Source organism: Alligator sinensis, unplaced genomic scaffold (assembly GCF_000455745.1).
Source record: "Alligator sinensis unplaced genomic scaffold, ASM45574v1 scaffold476_1, whole genome shotgun sequence".
NCBI lineage: Eukaryota > Metazoa > Chordata > Crocodylia > Alligatoridae > Alligator > Alligator sinensis.
The window spans coordinates 172,179-195,833 of record NW_005842444.1 but is presented as its reverse complement, the minus strand read 5'-3'; the positions used below and the strand labels follow the sequence as shown (position 1 = coordinate 195,833).

The following is a 23,655-nucleotide window of genomic DNA, read 5'->3' as shown; positions in this document are numbered from 1 at the left end:
AAATGGAAATTTTGCTGTACTCCAACTTGTGGCAAACAATGTGTGGGCCAATGACAAGCCTTTGATCGACAGCACCACATTAGAGGAGCATCTTCTACTGTCTCTAAACTAGAATTTTTAAATATCTAAATTGACATTTCTCCACTGTTCTCTCTTGCAGCTCACATTCAATCTTTGCACTACAATAGCATGAAATTATACACTCAGGGCGGGAAAGGGTTTTTTGGGAACTAGATATATTCTTCAGATTTGTGGTGTGGAGAGACAATTCTTTGAAGCTGGTGGGCCTGATTCTCAGTCTGGCTCCATACCCCTCCTCCCTTTTGTGCTGGTAGTGTTGAGGGAATAGCTCATGTCATGGCACGGCTAGCTGAGATTTAATTGCACTATTGCATGGTTCAAAGCTTTATCTTGCAAACAACAAGTTTGTTGTAACAAACCTTTATCTTGCAACACTCAGGTGCCCATACTATCTCAATCTGCCGGCAGCCTGTTGGCCAATTCCAGCCCACAGAGCCATGAAATCCGGCCAGTGGGGCTCCCCACAGGTTCAAATGTTTGGCAGTAGGGAACAAGGGAAGCTCTGCACAGCCAGCTCTAGCCTCACTCGGGTCACTATAGCAAAGTGGGGGGCAGGGATCAGGGCCAGGCCCCACCCCCACCCCACATCCAGATCAGGTCAGGCCACCTCCCTACTCTTGCCTGTGCTCCCCACCCCAGTCTGGGTCGGGGCCAGGCTGTTCCCCACCCCTCACATGAGTCTGGATCAGGGCCTCTCTCTCCCCATTCCCCACCCCCACCAACCACGCATGTCTGGATTAGGGCTACAGTGCCCTGCCCTCCACCCCCCGATGCATGTGGATCAGGGTCAAGCTGCCCAACCCCTTGCAGCTGGACTGAGCCCATCAACTGGAGCCAGCCTGCAGAGGGACCTGGCACCATTCATCCAGCTTGAGGGGTGAAAAGGTTGGGCACCACTATCCTAGGCAATATGTAAACCCCAGTCCTCCCACTTGCTCTGAGTTCTGAGCTTTCTGATGCCAGAGGCAGGGAAAAGCAGCTATTTGTCTCCTCTATTCCCTCTACTCCATTTTTCCTCTCTCTTTGATTTCTAATATAAGGAGTAAGATGAGGCAGCAGACAAGCCAGAAGATGGAGAGAACAAACAAACACAAAAAGATGACATTGCTCTGTCTTCTTTTTCTATCCTGGGAAAGAAGGAATATAAGATAAAGGTTTTAAAAGAGACTCATTAAAATACTTTAAATTTAACTTAAAACTATGTGCATAAATCCATACTTAAAAAAAAAATTTGGTCTTTGGGTCTGAATTCTAATATTGGTGGAAATCTGACCTTTGTGCTGGTTACCCAGTAGTCTGCAGATTTCTTGGTAGCTTTAGATTTAGGATTTGGAAAGCCTACCGCTGCTGGTTGCATTGGGAAGTATCATGCCTGCTTGCAGACATTAAAAAACAAACAAACAAACCAAAAAAAACCCCTTGCTTTACCGGAAGAAGCAGCGTATTACTTCGACCCAGCTCTGCAGCGTCTGTATAGATCAGGCACTTCAGTGGGGCATTATAGTGCTTTTAGCTAAAGCCGATTCAAGCAGCTATTAGATAAAAGTGCCAGAAAAGCCACACTAAAGTACCTGATCTATACAGACACTGGGTGAGTTGGGTCCAGTTAACAATGCTTCTTCTGAGCATGTGCTGGGAGCACACCCAGTTTAAAGTGCCATTTTTTAATGTCTGCAAGCACCCATGTAGCACAGATGCTTTGTGAGAAGAATGGCTTAAGGTGAGGAAAAAGAAGTAGGTCTCAGGTACCCAAGGGAAAGGGACTCTGGCATTTCAAATAGTTCTTTACTGCTAACTATGTATTGGACTCATATTACCTTGTTCCTGAGTTGATCGTTTTCTTCCTTGCATGCTGTAAACTGTTTTTTCCAATGCTCTACGCTGGCAGCAGATTCTTGCAGTGCAGAGGTTAGTCTGGCATTGCTTTCTCTTAGAGTCTGCAATTCTGTTTCCCATTTCTTTACACTGGAGGAGCTAAGAACAGCAGAACAGTATTAGATTCATCCATGTTTTACTCCCACTTCTTCTAATGCACCCAATTGTAAAGGTTGATAGCAAACTAAACTGGATACAGCATCCTAATGGAATGGCTCCCATGTATGTTTATCACTGATCCCTTGTTACAAAGGACACTGGACCTTTGATTACTTCTCTTCTATCTGCTAACCAGCCTTTAGAGAGCATAAGCCATACTGCTTATTTTTTCAAAGACTTTGCCAAGGATGGAGGTGAGACTGACTGGCCTATAGTTGCCCGGGTCCTCCTTCCTCCCTTTCTTGAAAATGGGGACCACATTGGCCCTTTTCCAGTCCTCCGGGACCTGGCCCATGCGCCACGAGTGTTCAAATATTACCACCAGTGGCTGCGCAATGACGTCAGCCAGTGCCTTCAGTACCCTCGAATGGAGCTCATCCGGGCCTGCCGACTTAAACACATGTATAAAGTGTCCCCTGTACACAGTATGTATATCAGTTTGTAAAGGATGCTGGGATCCTTCAAGATGGAAGACACCATCTGAGATACTGTATTACTAAACCAAGAAAAAAGAAATACTTTGGGCCTCTTGGAAGTAAAATATGCTGTTTTTCTGTTTGGTCTTAATACCTATAAAGCTCTGAAACTTACCACTGAAAAACGAAACATTGCATTCCCATTACCTTCCAAGCTACAGGAAATATAAAGAGATGGTAAATGAAAAAAGTGGAAAGCTCCTGGTATCCTGGTGCCTAGCTGTTACCAACCTCTGGAAGACTGTAGAGCTACTAAGCACGAGTAGCAATTTGAAATTATAATTACTTCAAAAATTAAAAAGGTGTGATGACGTAGCCTTATACAAGATGTTCAACCTTTGGATCTCTACCTGGCTAATACTATTTATGTTGCTTCCTTTTTTCTCTTTTTAATAGCTTTTTAAAGTAGTTGAACCTGATATATATTTCCTTTTAATTCATGGACACATTCATATGCAAGAGGCAGACATGGCAAATAAGTTCTAGGAAAAGAATGATAGCATTTTAATGTCACTGCTCAGAACATTCCAACTTCTAGATTTTTACTATGGCTACAAATTATAGTTATGGCCATTTTCAAATAATATATTAAATCAGATCATACAAAATGTGACTCCAAGGGACATTGTGCACTGCCTTAAAATGCATCCTTAAGACTTTCAGAAAGCTCAGTAAAGTTAAATTTTTCCTTTAACTTTTTATGGTGAGTTAATTCCCTTTTGTAATTTTAAATACCCTCATCTATTCTCCTAGAAAAGGTATAGCCAGCAAAATCAGAGAGGAATTGAAGATTGGTTTCACATACTATAAGCATCAATTGCTCCCCAATGGCCCAGATGTTATTTCTGTATTCCTGAACCCACATGTACGTGGTAGGCTATTTAGGCTAGTATCAGTAAGGTGAGAGAGAGATTCTCTCAGCATGGATGAGATCAGAAAAATGAAGTGGTAAGTCTTCCAATTTGATACCAGGAGGTACCTACTAAAACCCCCTCAATTCATTTGTTTTACTGCATGGATTTAGATTAATGCAACCACATCTGAAAAAATGTTGTTAATACCCTTAATTACCAAATAGTTTTTGCACACTCCTTCAGTGTGATTTTGATATTAAAAGAACTTCACATTTGGTCAAAACAGTTTTTGAGTCATCATCTCAGACGTTCTCAACCTTTTGAGAGTCAAGACACCCTCGCATAACTGTGAATTGAGAAGCACCCCATTAAAAAAATAATTCCTTTATTTCAGGGCTTACCTCCTTGCAGAGGGGGCAGGCAGTAGGGGTGGGAGAGCAGCTACATAGAGAGAGACTGAGCCTGCTCTTATCTGCTTATCCCCTCACAACCTGCTTATCTTATACTTTCCGCACCCTTCAAAGGATCTCATGGCATCCCAGGGTTCTCTGACATGCTGGCTGAGAATCTCTGCTGTAACCTATGCCTTCAATGGTTTTGGTTTAAATTGTGTAAGTGGACCTTTTGGTGATTTATTTAAGTAATATTATATATTATACACACACACACACACACACACACTTTTATCGTTTTAGCCCTTTAGATAGGTTTTAGGAATGAACTAAAACCTTCCACCTGTTAACCATTTAAAATAGACATGTAAAACAAAGCTGTTTCAGGCTAACAAGCGAAGTCAATACACATGCATTTCACTCTTATGCCTGTGCCCCTTAGTACTGTAACATGTCACTTGATGTACTGTGCTAAAAATCAAATACATCTATTACTTTTATTTTGTTTTTTGAGAACAGGTTGGCCATCTGCAAGCACTTTCACAGATCCACTTACCCGATTTCCATTTTTCACATGGGCTGCTATTTCATATACTTTGGTATTTGCTTTTGCACAAATATAATTAGGGCTGACAGCTGCCTTTTTGCTACTGAATTATCCCTTAACAATGATCCAAAAGGCAATCATTACCAAATCGTCGCTGCACATTCTTTTACTAATATTTAAAAAGCTTTACCTTTGGGCTAGAGCAATTTTCAATTTATCATTCTCAGTTTTCAGTTGTGCATCAGCAGGGCCACCATGTGATGCCTTCTCATCATCTGTTCCATTCACACTCGAGGCGCGGGTAGAACATGGTGTTTCACGTCCAGATTCCTGTGGCACCATCCACAAACTAAAGTCAACTTACTGGCTTTTTTGGGAGAGCAGGGGGCAGCAACACAAAGCTAAGCACTTCCTCACTAAGCATGTGAAGCATATTGTGTACAAAGGAGTCAAAAAGTTTCTCTCTTTTCCAATCAAAACATGGTGCTATCCCCATCTTCATATTAATTTTCAAAGGAATACAGTCAGAAAGGGGAGGAAACCTAAGAATAAAGTGTGGACGGTACAAAGTGTGTTCTGCACTTAGCAAAAACATTTTCAACTCCTTCAGAAACATGAGATGTTTCATAGCACAGCCTACTTAGATGAGTGCACGAACTGGCAGAGTCAGACCAGTAGCTAAGAGATCAGTGTCTTTTTAAACCTGGCTCATGTACCAATCTTTTGACAACTTCTATGTACACTACCCTTTTATAGCAACTTAGATCATGCATACATTATAAATGATAACAACAAAAGTAGAACATGAAACATATACAACGGTAATAAAAGCTAAGATGAGAAACACGATTTACTAATTTGATGTTTGAAAATTTTCAAGAAATTTTTAAAATCCATTATTGGAAGCAGAAAAGAAAGATTTTCCTGCTCCAAAGAAATCAGCTTCACGTATTGTTCATCAGAGGTCCCTCGTTATAAAGTAGAAGAGACTCTAAAGACAGTTATTCACAATGTTTAATGAATGACTATTTAAAGTCAGGCTCTGAGGTCTATGCTTATGGATCCAATAAGAGGACTGATGTATTTTTTCTGAAGTGCTTAGCACACCGCAGCTCCCATCAAACAACTAAATGTTCTCTTGATCTTTAAATTAGTCGTCAAATGAAACGTAGTCAAACTCTCCTCCAAATGCTAACACTTTTATGCAAAACACAAATGAGTTGCCAGTAAACAAGAATGATTCTTAGCTTTAGTCTTTACATAAATACAGTAAATTACAGTAAGAGATTGTGATAAAACCTTATTTCCTCATATCTTTTTTTTTTTTTTTTTAATTGTTAACACAAGATAGTGACACCTTGCTAGGCAAGGCAGTCCTGGAGAGAGAGTGTGTTCTTCAAACATGCATTGCAAGAGCTCTTCCTACCAGTCACAAACAGTAAAGGATGTTAAAGGCTTATCTTTTGCTTATATACCATAGCACTTCTTCTGTATTACCGAATTTGGTCAGTGAGACACAAGAAAGCCCTCTACGGAAGCTTGTACTTTAACTGTACAAAATTACCTTGCACCAAACTAGGTTAGGCAAATAGCAAAAGCAAGCATAACTAAAGATCTCAATTCTTATAAAATTCCTGAGCACAACAGTAAGACTAACTCTCCACTGACCAGTCCCATGCATAACTGTATGAAAGAATCTATGGGTAACCTTGGTATTTTTTTTTTAATTATTACAACTCAAATGTTCTGAAAAGACAACTATAGTTATAAAACAGAGAAAGAACATAGGGAAGGAAGAATATTCCTTTAACAATATTAATAGCCAACAGTTAACAATGATCTTTAGGACTTTAAGCTACACAAAGCATATATCGCTCATTGGAAAAATAAGCATTAAATCACGTGCATGTGTGTACGTGTGCACAGGTACATATTTTACAGACAAAACTTACTTGGGAATGATTGCTTGATGTTTCAATTTTCTCTTGAGATCTGTCTCTTGCTAGTTTGGCAGCTTCTTTTACTTCCTGGAATTTCTCTGCAAACTGCCAAATGCATGAAGAATATTTATTCAAGTAATTTATAATTACAATAAATTAATTTACAAAACATTACAATATATTAACTCAATTTAGAATAATTTCCTTATATTTGTTATTGACAGTCCACAATAACCAAAGACTATACAAACAGTACTGGCTATTTACATTTTTTGTAGATTTAATATTTGAATTCTTTGTTTGATTTCAGGATAAAAACAAACAGGATTCCCTTAAAAGAATGTAGTAACAGTCTTAGAATCAGGGCAATATCTCCATAGTTTCCTTAGAAACTAATGCAACGTCCCCCAGGCACACTGGATGTGTAATGTGCTTTTTTGTCTGTGTTCTTTTTTATGTGGGCAAGACTGTCCCTGTGTTTTGGCCATGTGCTCAGCACAAGGGAAACTGGGGTCATATCTGGGGTCAATATGCAAAACCCTCTGGCCTCAGTGGCCCAGGGAAGCAGAGGATTCTCAGATCGACTGGTTGGGAGAGGAACTGATTGGACAAGGCCAGGGTGATGTCATGCAGAGGGATATAAAGGGAGCTAGACTGATTTGGAGGGAGAAGCTGGTAGCAGATGCTGAAGAGTAAAGTCTCCTGCATGGGAGAAGCAGTGCAGCTAGTGCAAAGGGAAGCTCGGGTCTAGGGGAAAAAGAGGGAGAACTGCTCCAAGGTCTGGAACTCCTCTCTCTTCCTTTTCTTCCCCTTTTTCTTTTTTGAGGTTTAAAAGGGATGAATACTGGGTGTTTGCTGGCCAGGATTTAGGCCTGGCAGTTTAAACAGGGTTGGAACCTGGGTGTTTCTAATCCTGCCAGTTTTGTGCCGGCTGTAACCATTAATAAACTTGGTTCTTTTGGAGTTTCCCTGCAGTTTTCATTTCAGCAGGCCATCTAGTCTAGCCCGCAAGTGTGGGGCGTGTGCATGCTGCCTGGAGCCACAGTCGCTCCCCACACACATATACAGCCTCTCCTCTGCTCATGGGAGCAAAGACTGCCATGCCACTATCCATCCGAGAACACCGAGGGGCCCTTGCACCACTGAAGGACCCGTGCTCTCAAGCAGCTTCCCCTGGTGCAGCACAACCTACAGATTATGTTGTGTAGTTAGTAGCGTTTCACACTGCATTTGGTGCTGTTTCCAGTTTTCTGTATTGAATCTCTTTTTTGGTTACACATGTTTTTGTTTATGTGGGACACCCTAGTAATAAATTTAGTGTTCCCAGATTTCTGGGTGGGGACTTGAGCCACGGGTATAAATTTATGAGGTAGCCCAAAATGTGAACCCGGCCCTTGTGTTGCTGACTGGTGCCTGGCAGAAGGGTTACACTAACAAAAGTGAAGGGACAGTTGCTGTAGGTTTGAGTCAGCTCCTCCCCCCAAAAATATTAGCCTATTAAAGTTTAAGGGTAAAAGATGTAAGTTTCGGTTAAGGATTCTCAAATATTTTCTCATTTTAAAGGGAAGGCAGCTGAAGGACAGAAAATAGAGCAATCACATTAATCTGAGGGTATGAGTGCAAGAAAAAAGAGAGGTGGTTACGATAACCCTAATGGTAAAAATGGGATTGTAGGAAAAATGGCCTTATGCTAAAAAAAGAAAAAAAAGTCTCATTTTCTTATGACTAACGAAAATAAAGTTTTTCATTGCCATGCCATTGTCATGGGTGACTTCAATTACCCAGACAAATTGGGAGGAACACTTGGCAAGGTTAGATGGTTCACGCAGTTTCCTGACCATGAGCTCTTTCTAATCTAGGAGGTGCAAGGGCTAACCAGAAGTAACGCTCTCCTAGACCTGGTGTTGGCCAAGGGAGATGATCTGGTGTGTGGCACCAAGTTATGGGGAAGTGTGGTCACACCAGAAGATAGGGTGCAGATACAGGCAGACCTGGATAGGCTAAAGAGCTGGGCAGACTGGAACCAGATGAAGTTTAACACTTCCAAGTGTAAGGTGCTCCATCTGGGTGCAAATAACCCTCAACCTATATACAGGTTCGGAGGTGACAGCCTGACTTGCATGACTGAAAGGGACCTAGGAGTAATGACGGACCATCACATGAACATGAGCCAGCAGTGCGATGCAGTAACCAGCAGGGCAAACAACACGGTGGCATGCATCAACCGATGCATCTCGTGTAAAACTATGGAAGTGATACTCCCACTGTACTCAGCACTGGTGAGACCGCAGCTGGAGTAATGCATCCAGTTCTGGGTGTCGCACTTCAACAAGGACGTGGAAAAACTTGAGAGGGTCCAGAAAAGAGCCACCTGTATGATCAGGGACTTGCAAGGCAAGCCATATGAGGAAAGGCTGAGGGACCTGGGTCTCTTTAGCCTAGATAAGAGAAAGTTGAGAGAGGACTTGATAGTGGGATACCGCTATATCAGAGGAGTGCATCAGGAGCTCAGTGAACAACTGTTCACTAGGGCACCCCTGGGGAAGACCAGGACCAATGGATATAAACTCCTGGAAGGCCATGTCAGGCTTAATACCAGGAAAAACTCCTTTGCAGTCAGGGTGTCCAGACTGTGGAATAAACTCCCTCCAGAGGTGGAGCAGTCACCTACCCTGGCGGTTTTTAAGAGGAGCCTGGACAGTCATCTCGCTGGGGTCACTTGACCCCAGTTGTCTTCCTGCCTAGAGCGGGGGGGCTGGTCCCTTCCAGCCCCTAACAATCTATGAAAAGTTAGTAGACCATTGATTGAAGACACCAGCATTAACTGTTTCTCATTCACATAAGATATTAATTCAATCACTGAGGGGGAAAAGGTATTGAAGCCTCTATTGTTAAATCGACAGACTAAGGATGGGATTTTCATAAACAAGTCCCAGTTGGACTTGTATAGCACTTTTGAAAAGCCTTATAAAGAAAAGGCATTCTACCTTTTGATTTTACATACAAATCCCAGTCATTAACAGAACCATTTGATTTCATAGATATGATTTCAAAAGGAAAATTATAAAGGAAGGATAGCTATGGGAAACCTCTAAATAAAAGGTGTTGAGGAGGAGAGAGGGTGGGCACAAAGCTGTGAATGTACCACCTAGTTGCCAACTGTGGCTGAAACTTGCATGAGAAACATCACTGAAAAATGTCTGACACTGGAAAGAAAAGACATTTAAAAGTAATTTAAATAGGAGTTTTTATAATTTTCTTATTTATATTGACTAAAATGAATAGCCAATGTAGCATTTGATGGCTCAGGATAGACAGGACAAAAAAACAACTGTGAAGAAATAAAGCACAAGAACTCAAACATGAATAAGGCTACACTTCACACTAAAATTCAGGAATAGGTACAGAAGGAAGAACTGCATCCAAGAAAGAGACAATGGAGAGCCAGAGGTCACAGCAAAAAACACTTTCAGAAAGAGTTTACACATTTTGTTTAAAAGAAGAGGGGGAAAGACTGAGATGGATTAAAACAGGGGAGCCCGACAGGAGACCTTCAGTCATCCATGAAATGAGATACCGATCTCTCTCACACCAATACCTCTTAGAAAGGTCATCAAGGGGACACGACTACGCCAGTAACAGAGCCAGATCATGCAGCTCTTTAATCCTTATAATATGTTAACAGGTAAACAACACTTTGCCCTTCTATCACTGCCCATGAAATCTTCCAGAATTCAATGAAAACAAGTAGGCTTGATTTGAAGCATCTGGTATTAGCCACCACAGGCAGTATATCAGGCTAGATCAGGGGTTTTCAACCTTTTTGGATCAGTGTACCCCCGGCAGCTGGACATGGGGGGCGGGGGGGCGTGGTTGGATGTGGAGTGGCAGCAACCGCTGTGTGCGAGCTTCCCTCACCCCGCATCTGGCCAGGCGGGCAGCACCTGTGCAGCAGCGTGGGATGGTACGTGGCAGCGCTCCATCCCCACCCACCCATGCATACCCCACCAGGCCTTCTCAAGTACCCCCGGGGGTTTGCATACCTCCAGTTGACAATCACTGGGCTAGATGGGTCTGTTTCACTGTGGCAATTCCCATGTCCCTATGTTGCATGTAGGACAGATAAACTTACTCTGAACCCTGTCCTCCTCCATATGGAGAACACTGCTATTCAATGGAGAACAGGGTCCTGAATACAGTAAGTGCTACAACAGGCGGGGTATATTTCCATGTCAGTTGAAAGTGCAACTGCGTTCAGCTAGGCACAGCAGTCTTGAATTGTGATAACAGAGCAACAGCAGCACAGAGCACAGTGCAGGCTGCAAAACCCACCCAAAAAGCTGGGTAAATGGGAGTATAGCCAGTGCTGAGTTTCATGCTGCCACAGCTAACCTGCCACCAGGGCCTCATTCGCTGATACAAAGCTCAGGTATGCCTACAAAAGTGTCAGCGGCACAGAAGCACAGACTTGTTAGGGGTGTTTGGATTTTTCCAGCATTTTAGGAGCAATCTGCACACATATGAACAGAAGGGAAATTTCCATTAAGCACCTGGACCATCTTAAGATTCCACTCAATGTGCATATACGTGCAAAAAAAAAAACAAATTAAATTTCAAATTTTAATTTGTGGAGGTTGCTGGAATATGGTTCATGAGATGCATATGGGCTTTAGAGACCAGCTACCTTTTTTAAATTCAGCTGAAGCTGAATGTAGGAAGAAAGTATTCTTTGTTGGGATGAGTGAGTTATACATAAGTGTACATATGTAGATCTACAAAACTCATTAAAACAACCGTACTATGTTTCATCTGTAAGTGATGAAACTCCAAAGTTCTCCATGTAAAATATATTTACTGCTGCTACTGTTATTGGATCAAAACATCTACAAGAGACAGACTATTTTTAACATCCTTTATGTTAACATTAGGCTTTAAATTTGGGTATCTTCCACATGGCTTATTGTTGAGTCACTCTCTTATAATAAATCTTATGTAGGAACATGCAAAATTCATGAGTCTGAGTAAACTAGGAACAAATATGAAAAGATCTGAAAAAATGACTTGTACAAACTAACACTGTAAAGGTCAGAGAAGACAGGTCAGAAAAATGAGAACTGTGAAGAGAACATTGTCAAGTTTTACACAAAAGCATGATTAAAAAAAGACTAACTGAAGCCCCCACTCTTTAATGTATAATGCGAGCTACAGTTTATTTACTAAATTTGTTTCCAACAGTAAGATCAGTAAAAGACTTGTCTGCCAACTTAAAAAACATCTTCCACTTGAAATCTTGCACCTCCCTTTCTGGAAAATGTTTGCTATAACTGAAATTATAGTAGAAGATTACAGTATTTATATTTTTGCAGGTTATTTTATGCACTCGGTCCATATGGTTTTGTAGTTCCCTCTTTACAACACTTTACTCCTAGATATTGTGTACATTTCAGACTTCATTAATCTGTTTTTCACCAATGGATAGATGCATTTAGCTCTTGAGAGGTTAAAAACTTTCATCTGACTATTCTTTTAAATATATAGTCATGATATGAGTGGCCTAAACTTCTGCCATATTTCTAATGTAACTGATGCATAGGAAGAAATGAGACATTTCTGACCAAGATAGGAAAGACCCCATGGCACCTCTTGGAACTAGTACATTACTGTTATGTCCAGAAAGTCCACTCCTGCCGACAGAATAATAGAGACTTATTTAATAAGAATTTTTGTATGTTGTATCTGAAACCAAGATCAATGGGAATTTTTAAAAAATTGCGCATAATTTCTGTGATGGGGGCCATGGATTTTCTTAATATATTGTTGGGCTTTTTGACTGGCACCCTTTCATAGGTGGATATTGCAGCCTATGGCATAGATGGTTTGCAGTATCTCATGTGACTGCACATATTTTCTTAATATGTATATCCTAGTTAAAGGTGTGAATAGTGAACTTAGTTAGTGCCTGCTTAGTTGATTTCTAAAAAAATGAAAAAAAGAAAGAGAAAGGAGTAAATGTATTTCTAGCAGGTCAATTATATTTTAAAAGTAGTAATATTTCAAAAAGTTGTCCTCCTCTTCATCTTTGCTCTTTTCCCTCATCCATCTTCTGCTGTTCTGAATGAATTCTCTCAGGCTGGCAAAACTTTCCAAACTCATAAAAAGATGGAAAGAGGGCAGGTGGAAGAAGAAAGGAAAGAGCTAATCACTGCTGCAGGTATGAAAATAAATGCCAGAGCTAGTCCTAGGTTCTGCAGCAGATCATTAAATATATATAATACCCAATCACAGTGCTTTAGCCAACAGTGGGCTCTGGCTGTGATAAAGAATGAATTTATTGTTAGCAAGTCTTGAGAAGCACTTTTTGTCTCAGGATTATGCAGCATACAAATGCTACATTTGGTTATGAACCTTGCCCATAGAAATGTAATGGGGACTTGGATGTACTAATATGTCATACAGTATGAATTATTTGAAGGTTATTTAAAATCTGCAGCTAGCGTGTCACCTCAAAAAACATTTTATTAGATCTTTTTACATTTGTACAGGCTTGGGTTTTAATTCCTGATCTGGTGTTACATTTTATTTCCCCTCAGCACATACTGTGCTAGTGCCAGAGTGGCAAAGCAACTGCCACCCTCAAAACCTGCCTCATTTACATTTACAGTAATTGCCTTTTTTCTTTTTTTGCAAAAAAGCTATAAGAACCAAGGCCATGTGAAATTCACCATCCGGTTTTGTGGATGCGGCAGCATAATGGCCAAAGACGCACAAATGGCTCAGTTGGGCAGTTCTCCTTGATACGCCAGTTGAAACACAACAAGTCAAGTCTTTATCATCAAATGGATTGGCAGAAAAGTCAATACAAACAGAACAGCAAAGTGCTGGGTGAAAAAAAAGGCCTGGCGAGTGCATAGGATCCCTTGCTAGGTTATTGCAACACACTCGCAAAGGTTATAAAGATCAAGAGTTCAGAACTTACAGGCTGAAGGGAAAAAAACCAATTACCAGCATCTGTTAAGCTTCTTGACACAAGACAATTCACTCAGAAATAGGCCAAAAGTGCTGTATGCCAAGAAACAAACTGAAGCAGCACTAAACTATGTACGTCAAACAGTTAGCCAGAAGGCCAGAATATCAGGATGTCTACGCTATACAATCCAGGGCTCATACACACTGCTTTTCAACATGGCTAACAGGCCCAGGCCATAGTACCCTACTAGCATGGCTGTGCTGCTTCCAGTGCCAAACCCGCTTGTTCAGAGCTAGCTCAGCACTGCATGATGCCACGCAGGCAAACCTTTAGATTCCAAACTGGAAAAGTTTGGCTGCCTTGCCACATGCACCAAAGTCTAAGTCAGAACCAACACCTGCAAGTCCGTCCTACAGGATATACAGAAGAAAACCAAGGACAGGGCTCTTTGTTCCTCAATGGAAGTCTTAAGTCAGTGGATGCTGACCCTATCATAGCACAGGTTTATTCAGAGCCCACAGTTTGTTTGTTTTTTTGTTTTTAAATCAGGTGATTGGAAGAATCTCTTCTTTTTTTTTTTAAACAACTTTCTTATCAGCATTCCCCTATGTCACCTTTAAGACAGCTGGCTCGCATGCAAAATGTGGGCAGTCCAGCATCTGGTTTTACTTAAGTCTACAGTGTATTTGCTGCTAGAAGCAAATTTAGTAAAGACCTGGAAAGGAATCATCCAACTTCAAAAAAAATGTCTTTCACTTGAAAACTTACCTCCCCTTCTAGAAAAAGGGAGGTGCACCAAGTGGTGAAATATATTTACATGCTCCACAGAGCTCTGTGTTACTTCACAGTGCTCTGCATATAAGGCATTCTGCATGTATATATTGAAATTTAGACATCTGGAGTCTTCACTCACATGCCCACTGTTGTTTTACACAAGTACAGAACTACATTTGTGAATGCAACTATACTAACTTCCCTTTAAAAACCCATCTCTAAGATCAATCATGTCCTGGCAGTCTCTAAATGGGAAATGAAACTTGGACTTATGAAACTTTTTGGAAAAAACCCACCAGGAACTGCTGTGGGTTACCACATCAAACTGAATGGTCCATACTCCCCCAAACCACAAGCAAATTATATGAGAAAATCTAATAAGGAACCTAATGTAATTGTATTAGGAATATATTGGATGGCATAGGACGGAGTGGGCAATTATTTTGCCTGGAGAGCCACCTACTGAGTTTTGGTGAGCTACCGAGGGCTGCACACACGAAATCTTTTAGAAGATATCATTTTAACAAATTATAGATAAAAAACAAATCATTTAATAAAAATCGAACATCTACTATAACATATTTTAATTTTACTTCAAAAAATATTTTTGTCCTGATTTATGTTTTTTGAGTAGTATATATAGAGATGATTATATAATAGCTCAACATAAAGCCTTATTTATACAATAAAGTATATTGTGTGCGGGGGTGGGGTGTATGTGAGAGGGTATGGGGGGGTGTATGTGGGGTGAGCGTTGGGGAGGTAGGTATGTGTGCATGTTGGGGGTTGCCAGCGCACCAGGTCCCGGGAAGCGGCTGGGGGGAGGGGGCCTAGGAAAAGAGGGGGGTGGGGGGCAAAGTTTGTCTGGGCTGTGCAGTGAAGGTGTGGTATCCCCCGCTGCACCCAGTCCATGGCTGCCCCCATAGCACTCTGCATGGGACTAAGCCCTGCCTGCTCCCACCAGGGGCATCCTGTGCCATGTTCTTGCCTGAGCCCACTGACGGACCCAGACCCAGGCCAGTGTGCAGAGTTTCCTGGAAGGGCTGCTCCTGGTGCGACTGCAGCTACCCAGGTACTCCTCGGCTTCTCCTTCCTCCAGCGGCTCGTCCTCCTCCTCCTGCCCCTGTTGCACCACTCCAGGCAGCAGGTACCATAGGAAGCTGTGGAAATGCGGACTGGGCAGCAGATGCCCAGCCAGGCTGGGGTGGGGGCGGAAAACCGCAGCCAGGTTGCTCCTGCCCCAGCATGCAGGGACCCAGCTCCAGCTCCAGGCCACCTTCCACCCACTCCACCCACCAGGCACAATGAGCAGCCACCTGGGGGTGGCCAAGTGAGTGGAAGGCAGCTGGGAGCTGGAGCCTCACGCACTAGGACAGGAACTGCCCGACTGCAGGGCATCTGGTGCCCAACACTCATCCCTACAGCTGCCCCACATTACCTGCTGCCTGGAGCAGTGCAGCAGAGGCAGGAAGAGGAAGAGGAGCCGCTTGAGGTGGGAGGAGCTGACCAGTGCCCAGGAGGCTGCAGCTGCACCAGGATCAGCCCTGCCAAGAAGCTGTGCATGCAAGCTGGGGCTGGCCCAGGCTGCCCCGGGCAACAGTGGGCAGGGCTCGCTCCCATGCAGAGCACTGCAGGCTAATTACAAATCAATTGGCGGACTCCTGCCCATGGGCTGTATCCAATCAGTTGGAGAGCCAGATCCAGCCCGTGGGCAGTATTTTGCCCACCCCTGGCATAAGACAAAGTAACATTTTGGAAAATACCTCCAGCCCAATAAGTCTTACAACTGCTGCCAGAAATAAAATTTAAAAAATACACTCCTAGCCCCTACCAGTTATTCACATTATACATTTATATCCTGTTGTATTTATCTTGATTCATCTAAGGATCCATCTGCAGAACAGTTACAAAAGTGATTTAAGAATATGGTCAGCTGTTTTATTTCCACCTTAAATCTTTTAGTAAACCAACTCTCTTCACAAACACTTCAGTACCTAATAAGCGGAATTAATCTTTTGGAGCAGTTGATATTATTGGTCATGTTATGTGGCCTCTGCATACCATACATTTATTTCTCAAAGGAAGCAGATGCATGGACACCTTACAATGGTATAAAAGAGGATGGTGCTTCACAATAATTACCCTTGTGTCCTCAAGAAAAGAAGATAGTAAATTGTTCATATATCAATCCTTAAGTCTCCTGGTTTGGCCTATATCCATTTACTGTAACTATAAGCTGAGATAATTCCTCTATATTAGCAAAGGACCCCCACCTAATATATCTTGTGTTGTCTATAACAGAATTATCAATTTTTTTTAGTCTTATTCACAATGCCTGTGTCTTTTAGCTAGATCTCCAATTTCCCTCTCTAACCTCATGAATTGGATTCTATTACCAGAGATATGAATTATTCCAATTCTATCATCAAGCATCGATATAGCAGATTTTCATGTTAAAATTATACCAATACTAGTACATGCTTTTCCAGTTTCAGAAATAAATGTAAGTCCTTCCATCATAGTGAAGAAACCTACAAGTATCCCTCATGCCCTGTTCTTTACTTGCTGATTCTAGTTATTGGCTGTTTTAGATGGGAGGGTTTTTTTAGTTGTTTGTTTAGTTGGCAATCTATCTGGTTTCACATTACAGCATCAGTTAAAGTCACCACTGTAATAATTCTTTTAAAGTATTATTGGAGAAGATATGATCTCCTCATATGGGATACAGATGTTACATATTGTAAGATGTTTATCTGCTGCAGGTACAAACTCATGTATGAAAGATTATCTGCCTCCTGAATCTATTTTAATCCTTTTATACTTCCATTTGCTTACAGCATTCCTCTCTCAGGATAGCTTAAGGAGGCTCCATATTAGTTTAGATAGGCAGGCTGGGGCAGGCTGGCTACACATTTCTTTTTAAGCTCTTCTGCTTCAAAATACCTTTCTTGAAGTATCACTGTCAGGATCTCCTCCTTTTTTAATGGAAATGTTTTGGGGGTTTTTTTGCTTTATTGGGTAGATTAGTCAGTTAACATTCAAGAAGAATCAGAATCTTACCATGACATGGGTCTGGTTATCTCAATAGCAATAACGATTTTACAAAAATTAATTGGATTTTCCACATATTTGCAAAAACACAGTGTTGTGAAAACTGCATGAACTCAGTAAGACACATCTGGTAAAATAAATTTATTAAAAAAAATTCACCCAACTGACCAAAAGTAGTAAAGCTGCAGCCATCAGGTTTTTGTTTTACAAGAATAGTCCATCTTTGATGTTTCTGAAACTGGAAGCAGCTCTATAAATTTGAACTCTGGTAGCTCTTAGATCAAAACAAGAAAGGAATGCAATTAAGGCATACTGGAATGTACAAGGACTTTGTGTTTAGTTAACTGATAAAACTTGGTGCCAATAACAATTTGGCATTCATGCTTAAAACATCAGTTGTGCGTTGGAGAAGCACCTTGCTTTACTGCATGAACAAACATTCTTGCTCATGTTCACTTGACAAGCTATTGGTCTAATCAGTGAGAGTATGTACTTTTAATCTGCTGGTTATTCATTATCAGAGGCAGCTGGATATTTTACAAGCCTCCTGCTGTAATCAATCCCTGTTTTGCAGGCAACAGTAATATCTGTGTAAAGCACACATTAGGAAAGCTAGGACTACAAGCCTCTGCCATCAACTCTGAAAACGCAAGCTTTTTCAAACTAAGGCTCTAAATATGAACTCGCTCCTGTAGCTGCTAATAGCTGTGGTCCCCTTAGCAGTTGAGGACTGGTCAACAGGTCAAATTCACTCAGATACACACCATTACTAATCTACAGCCAAAGCTCTGCATTCTTTACTTGAAGGCAACTATGGCTTATAGGATAATCGCATTAGTTGGATGTCACTGCTAAAATAATAAAGCAGAGACTGCATTACAGTACCTGTGCCAGGGGAGAAGTAAATATGTACAGGGTACCTAATTCCAGTATTTTTGGTGTTTTAAGCAGGGATGGCCAATCTGATACATGAGTGGGACAAATGGCGCACAGCGCATCGGGAAGGGGACAGGCAGCATAGCAGCAAAACAAGAAATTGGACACAGAGCACAGGGATGGAAGCAGGGAAGGAAGCAGAAAGCAGAGCAGCAGATTGGGCAGGGAAAGGAGACTGGAATAGCATATGGCAAGGATGCAGGGCTGCTTTATGACGCCTGCCCAAAAGGGCGATCCACACTGCTTAAGAGCTTCACTTTATAGCCTTAATACTCTTTTCAATGTAGTTTTCATGTGAAATAAGTACAAAGGTCGGGAATAAATAAAAGATGCCAATAAACTGCTTAGACTACCTGAAAATACGAAAATTTCCAGCCATACTGGGCAAGGAAACTTAAAAAAATGCTAAGAGGTTTTGACCCCCCCCCGCCCCCCAAAGCCCCAACAATTAACTTATAATGTGTGGACGTTGGGTGTGTGCTGCATACACAGCCACAACTTAGCTAACAGGCACAGACAACTTGCAAGTAGACAATCTATAGTTAACCAATTGAAGAAGCATCTAATTTATAGGAGATTCCTGCCAGATGGGTTGCTACAGTACATATGCCACTCAATTCATTAGAAACACAATAGCCTTCTTAGAGTTACCTTTGTCAGGTGCTGCTCAGAGGAAAAGCCCAAACCAAATACGGTATTTGCTCTGCTGTCTGCCCACTGACCAAATTTCTGCGATGTTTTAGTAAAGGTCATATTAGGAGTGATCGTGCTGTTTATAATCACCTGGTTAAAAAACAAAAAAGTTAAAAAAATTAGATACAAAAGATATCCTAGCAGTTTTCTTAATAAAGATACACATTTCCAGCCTAAATCTGGAGTTTCTGCATCTATGAAGAATTTTTTTTGGCTTATGAAATCCAGGGGCAAAGGGTGCTCAGGCAGGATGCTGGCTGAGTGTAGTATTTGGAATTTAGGCGTGAATAGACAGTAGGGATCCAGTCTTCCACCAGTTTGTACCTTGTGTAGCCATTCACAAGTGTTAGCTGGGCATAAAGCACCATCGTTATGCTAACTTCTTATGCTCATTCAGCTCAGGCATAAATGACTATAGAAGGAGCGAGACAGTTGTGAAGCAGGCATTAGGGATGGGAAGAATATAATCTATAGGAATTATTATATGATGCAACATTAAACAAAAACAATCTTGACTGCCATTTATTTCCCACGTTCCTCAACCTGTTTCCTCCCACAACAGCTCTGAATGCTTCTCTGTTTTGCTTCCCTATTGCTCCTTTCCTCATGTTCTCCTCCTCCTTGGCTTTTTCTCAGCTCTTTTCTTCTTCCTCTGTAAGAGGATGTGCCCTGTCCAATGGGTGGTTCTCACTCTCTCCCCCCAAATGTCACTGCATGGGTCCCCTGCACTCAGGCATTAGATTCCTCCAACTGAAGCATCCAGGCATTTTTTAAAGAACATGTTTTCTTCAGGTCTTTGCTCTGCTCCCACCCTGATACATCAGGCAGAAGGGAAAACTGATCTAGAGGTACAGTAGGAGCAAATCCCAGAGAAGAGAGCCCCAAATGAGTAGCATATCAACAACCCTGGACAGACTGCTTACTGTTGGGACTCTTCCGAGTGATCTGGGGGATCTGTAAAGAGCAAGCTCATCACAGAATAGAATATGCTACCCTATTCAAAAGCTCATCAGGTTGATTAGACTTTACTCCATGAGTGGGAACCACTGAAAGCAATGAGCATCTCAAAATCAGGTACTGTTCAATAAGAGAAAAGCTAATTCAATCAGGCCTCAGTGATAGTTTGTTAAAGAACCTGGAGCGCACATAACATACCATCTTACTGAGGGGCATTAGAGATGTACCAGTTTGCTAATCAAATATCATAATTATATAGAAAGAAAACTTTCTTTTTTGCTGCTGAACACTTCCCCCTCCCCTGAAAGTGAATGTGTGCGCATCCTTTTAGCAGAAAAGCTTCCTTTAACAATGAACACCATTATGTCCAATATGCAAATTATGCAGTAATTAAGTGAAATCTACAGGACAGTTTAATTAACATGATCAGGAAGTATCCTGGCAACATCATTTACTATGTACTCCAAGCTGATTTTTTTTTCTAAATTATCATTTACATTTAGGAGAGTGCAAATTGTAGTTTCCAGGAGAAAATATTATTTCTCTTCTTCCCCTCTCTTCTTAACTTATGGCCTTAGGACTAGTGCTCCCTTTCTTCTTTATCAGCCATTCAACTTTAGTTTTTCCTTCTTTTTACAGTGTCCTTTTTCTGACTAAAGGATTTTCATAAGTATGTTTTGCCTTATTTTATTGCATAAAACTGAGACCAAATTCAATGGAAAAAAGCAGAGCACAGCAATATTGATCCAAGCGGGAACCAACCAAGCATAAGATGTGTTTGAAAATATTCTTCTTTCTATGTTGGCAAAAGGATCAAGATTGACCAGACCAGGTTGATGCCACCAGTAGAGTTTGTTTTGTTTTAAAGGATCAGGTGAGAGAAAGTGAAAGGCATGTAATAATAAGCAGAAGCCAAAATGCAAGGGGTATAACTAATTTTTCAAACAGTACACACCTTTCTGAATTACTGACTTACAGGTTGAAATATTTTTTTCCCTCTGCTAGCACTTAAGTCCCACTGGAAGGAAAAAAGCAAACAATTTATAATCACAGAATCAGGGCTGGAAGAGACCTCAAAGGATCATCGGGTCCAGCCCCCTGCATGAACAGGAAAGACATCTGAGGTCAGACAACCACAGCCAGGTGACCGTCCAGTCTTGTCTTGAAGACCTCTAGGGTAGATGATTGCACCACCTCTGGGGGGAGCATGTTCCATAGTGTGGATACTCTAGTAAAGAAGTTTTTCCTAACGTTCAGTCTGAAACTATATTCCAGGAGTTTTTGGCTGTTGTTTCTAGTTTTCCCTCAGGGCGCCCTGGTGAACAGTTGTTCATCGAGCCCCTGATGTACGCCTCTGATATAGCGGTAAGCCGCAATCAGGTCCCCTCTCAGCCTTCTTTTTTTTAGGCTGAAGAGTTTGCGATCCCTCAGCCTCTCCTCACATGGCTTGCCATGCAAATCCCTGATCATGTGGGTGGCCCTTCTCTGGACCCTCTCGAGCTTTAGCATGTCCTTGTTGAAGTGTGGCACCCAGAACTGGACGCAATACTCCAGCTGCAGCCGCACCAATGTTGAGTAAAGCGGCAGAATCACTTCTTTGGATTTACTGAAGATGCATTGATTGATGCATGCCAGAGTTTTATCGGCCCTAGCGGCTACTGAATCGCATTGCCAGCTCATATTCATGCTAGGGTTTATCGTTGCCCCCAGGTCCCTTTCATTTGTCATGCTGGTCAAGTTAGCGATGCCCAGCCTGTAGGTGTGCTGGGGGTTCTTCCTTCCCAGATGCAGCACTTGGCATTTCTCTATGCTGAACCTCATCTGGTTCTGTTCTGTCCAACATGCCAGCCTGTCTAGGTCTGTTTGTATCTGCAGCCTATCTGTGGGTGTATCCACACAACCCCATATCTTGGTGTCGTCCACGAACTTGGCCAATGGGCTTTTCACCCCCTCACTGAGGTCGTTGATGAAGATATTGAACAGCACTGGGCCAAGTACTGACCCCTGGGGTACGCCACTGCCCACATCTCGCCAGGACAAGTCCGATCCATTCATTTGGACTCCCTGTGTCCTACCCTGCAACCAGTTTCGCACCCACTTGACAGTCCTGCAGTTGAGCCCAATATCTACCAGTTTTCTGATCAGTACCTCATGGGATACCAGGTCAAAGGCTTTCTGGAAGTCGAGGTATATGATGTCAACCGCTTTTCTCTCATCCAGGTAACGAGTCACCTGATCATAGAAAGAAATTAGGTTGGTCAGACAAGACCTGCCCGCGATGAAGCCATGATGGCTGTCATTCGGTATCATGCCTTCTGCAAGTTTGTAACAAATAGCCTCTTTGATGAATGTTTCTAGGATTTTCCCTGGAATAGAAGTTAAGCTAATTGGCCTGTAGTTTCCCAGGTCTTCACGCTTCCCCTTCTTGAAGATGGGCACAACACTGGCCATCTTCCAGTCCTCTGGGATTTCTCCAGAGGCCCATGATTTTTGAAAGACCTTTGCAATTACTTCGGCCAACTCTTGCAGCACTCCTGGGTGGAGTTCATCCGGTCCTGCTGATTTATATATGTCTAATTTCTTTAATTGATCATACACCAGTTCTATGGCGGTGATGGCAACGGTGTCAATCCCGCCCTGCTTGTTCTGTGCGCTACCTGGCATGTTGTTTCCCTTGGTCTTGTGAAAGACTGAGGCAAAGTAGTCATTTAGGAGTTCCGTTTTTTCCCCCGAGTGGTAGTGACCAGGTATCCTGAGGCATTGAGCAGCAGCCTTACACTCCCATTAGTTTTCCTTTTACTCTCTATGTAGCTAAAGGAGGACTTCTTGTTGTCCTTGATACTTATAGCTAGTTTTAGCTCGGTTTCTGCCTTAGCTTGCCTAATCTGTTTTCTACAAGTGCGGGCCATTGTCAAGTAGTCTTCCTCAGAGACTTACCCAAGCTTCCATTGTTTGTATGCCTCCTTTTTCTGTAGGAGGACTGCAGCTTCCCTGCTTAACCAAGAGGGTTTTTTGACCCTTCTACTACTTTTTCTCCATAAGGGAATGGATTTTATCTTAGCCTTAAGTATTGTATCCTTAAGGAATGACCATTCTTCTCGTGCTCCCTTTACCTGTGGTCCTTGGTCTCTCAGGGCATTCTCTACTAGTGACCTGAGCTTATTAAAATTTGCATTTTTGAAGTCTTAGACTTCAAGCTTGGTGTCTGTTTTGTCAGCCTTGCGATGGACCGTGAACATAATGATCTCATGGTCACCATCGCCTAGGCTGCCCTCTATATTTAAGTTGGTCACCAGGTCATCCCCTTTGGCCAGGACCAGGTCAAGAACTGCATTGCCTCTAGTTGGCCTGTGTACCTCCCGAGTCAAAAATAGCTCTTCAGTGCTGGTCAGGAAGGGTCATGATTGATCTGAGCTGGCCGAGCACTCCTGCCAGGAGATGTCTAGGTAGTTGAAGTCACTCATGACAACCATGTCCCGTGCACGCATGGCCTCCATTAGTTTATGGGCGAATGCTAGATCAAGTTCCTCCCTTTGGTTAGGCGGCCTGTAATATACACTCTATAGGCAGCCTGTAGTATACAGTCAGGTCTCTCTTGCTGCACCTCCCCTGGAGCTTGACCCAGAGGATTTCAAGCTTTTCTTCTTTGGGGCCCAACATCGGCCTGTAGAGAGGTGTATGGCTCCTTTACATAGAGGGCAACACCCCCACCTCTCTTCCCTACCCAATCTCTTCTGTGAAGGATGTAGCCCTTTATGGCTATACTCGTCATGAGAGGAGTCCCACCAGGTCTCTGTGATCCCTACTAGATCACAGTGCCCAGTGGAAAGCAGGAGGACTGGTTCTTCCTGCTTGTTCCCCATACTTCTAGCATTGGTATACAGGCACTCAAGTCCTTCTAGTGAGGTCACTGGCCACCTATTGCGTTGAAGGGGAGCTGTTTTCTCAGTTTC

At 42.3% G+C, this 23,655-nt stretch overlaps 1 protein-coding gene across 2 annotated transcripts in view; it reads right to left on the bottom strand.

Moving 5' to 3' along the window:
• HOMER2 (homer scaffold protein 2) overlaps positions 1 to 23,655 on the bottom strand; it is a 100,393-nt gene that overhangs the window by 11,186 nt on the left and 65,552 nt on the right. For both annotated transcript variants that reach the window (XM_006030396.2, XM_025212096.1), the window contains exons 3-6: positions 18,704 to 18,835; positions 6,337 to 6,429; positions 4,575 to 4,714; positions 1,899 to 2,055 (exon numbers count right to left, since the gene is read on the bottom strand). In XM_006030396.2, coding sequence (XP_006030458.1) covers positions 1,899 to 2,055; positions 4,575 to 4,714; positions 6,337 to 6,429; positions 18,704 to 18,835 — 522 coding nt within the window. The remainder of the gene's footprint in view (positions 1 to 1,898; positions 2,056 to 4,574; positions 4,715 to 6,336; positions 6,430 to 18,703; positions 18,836 to 23,655) is intronic.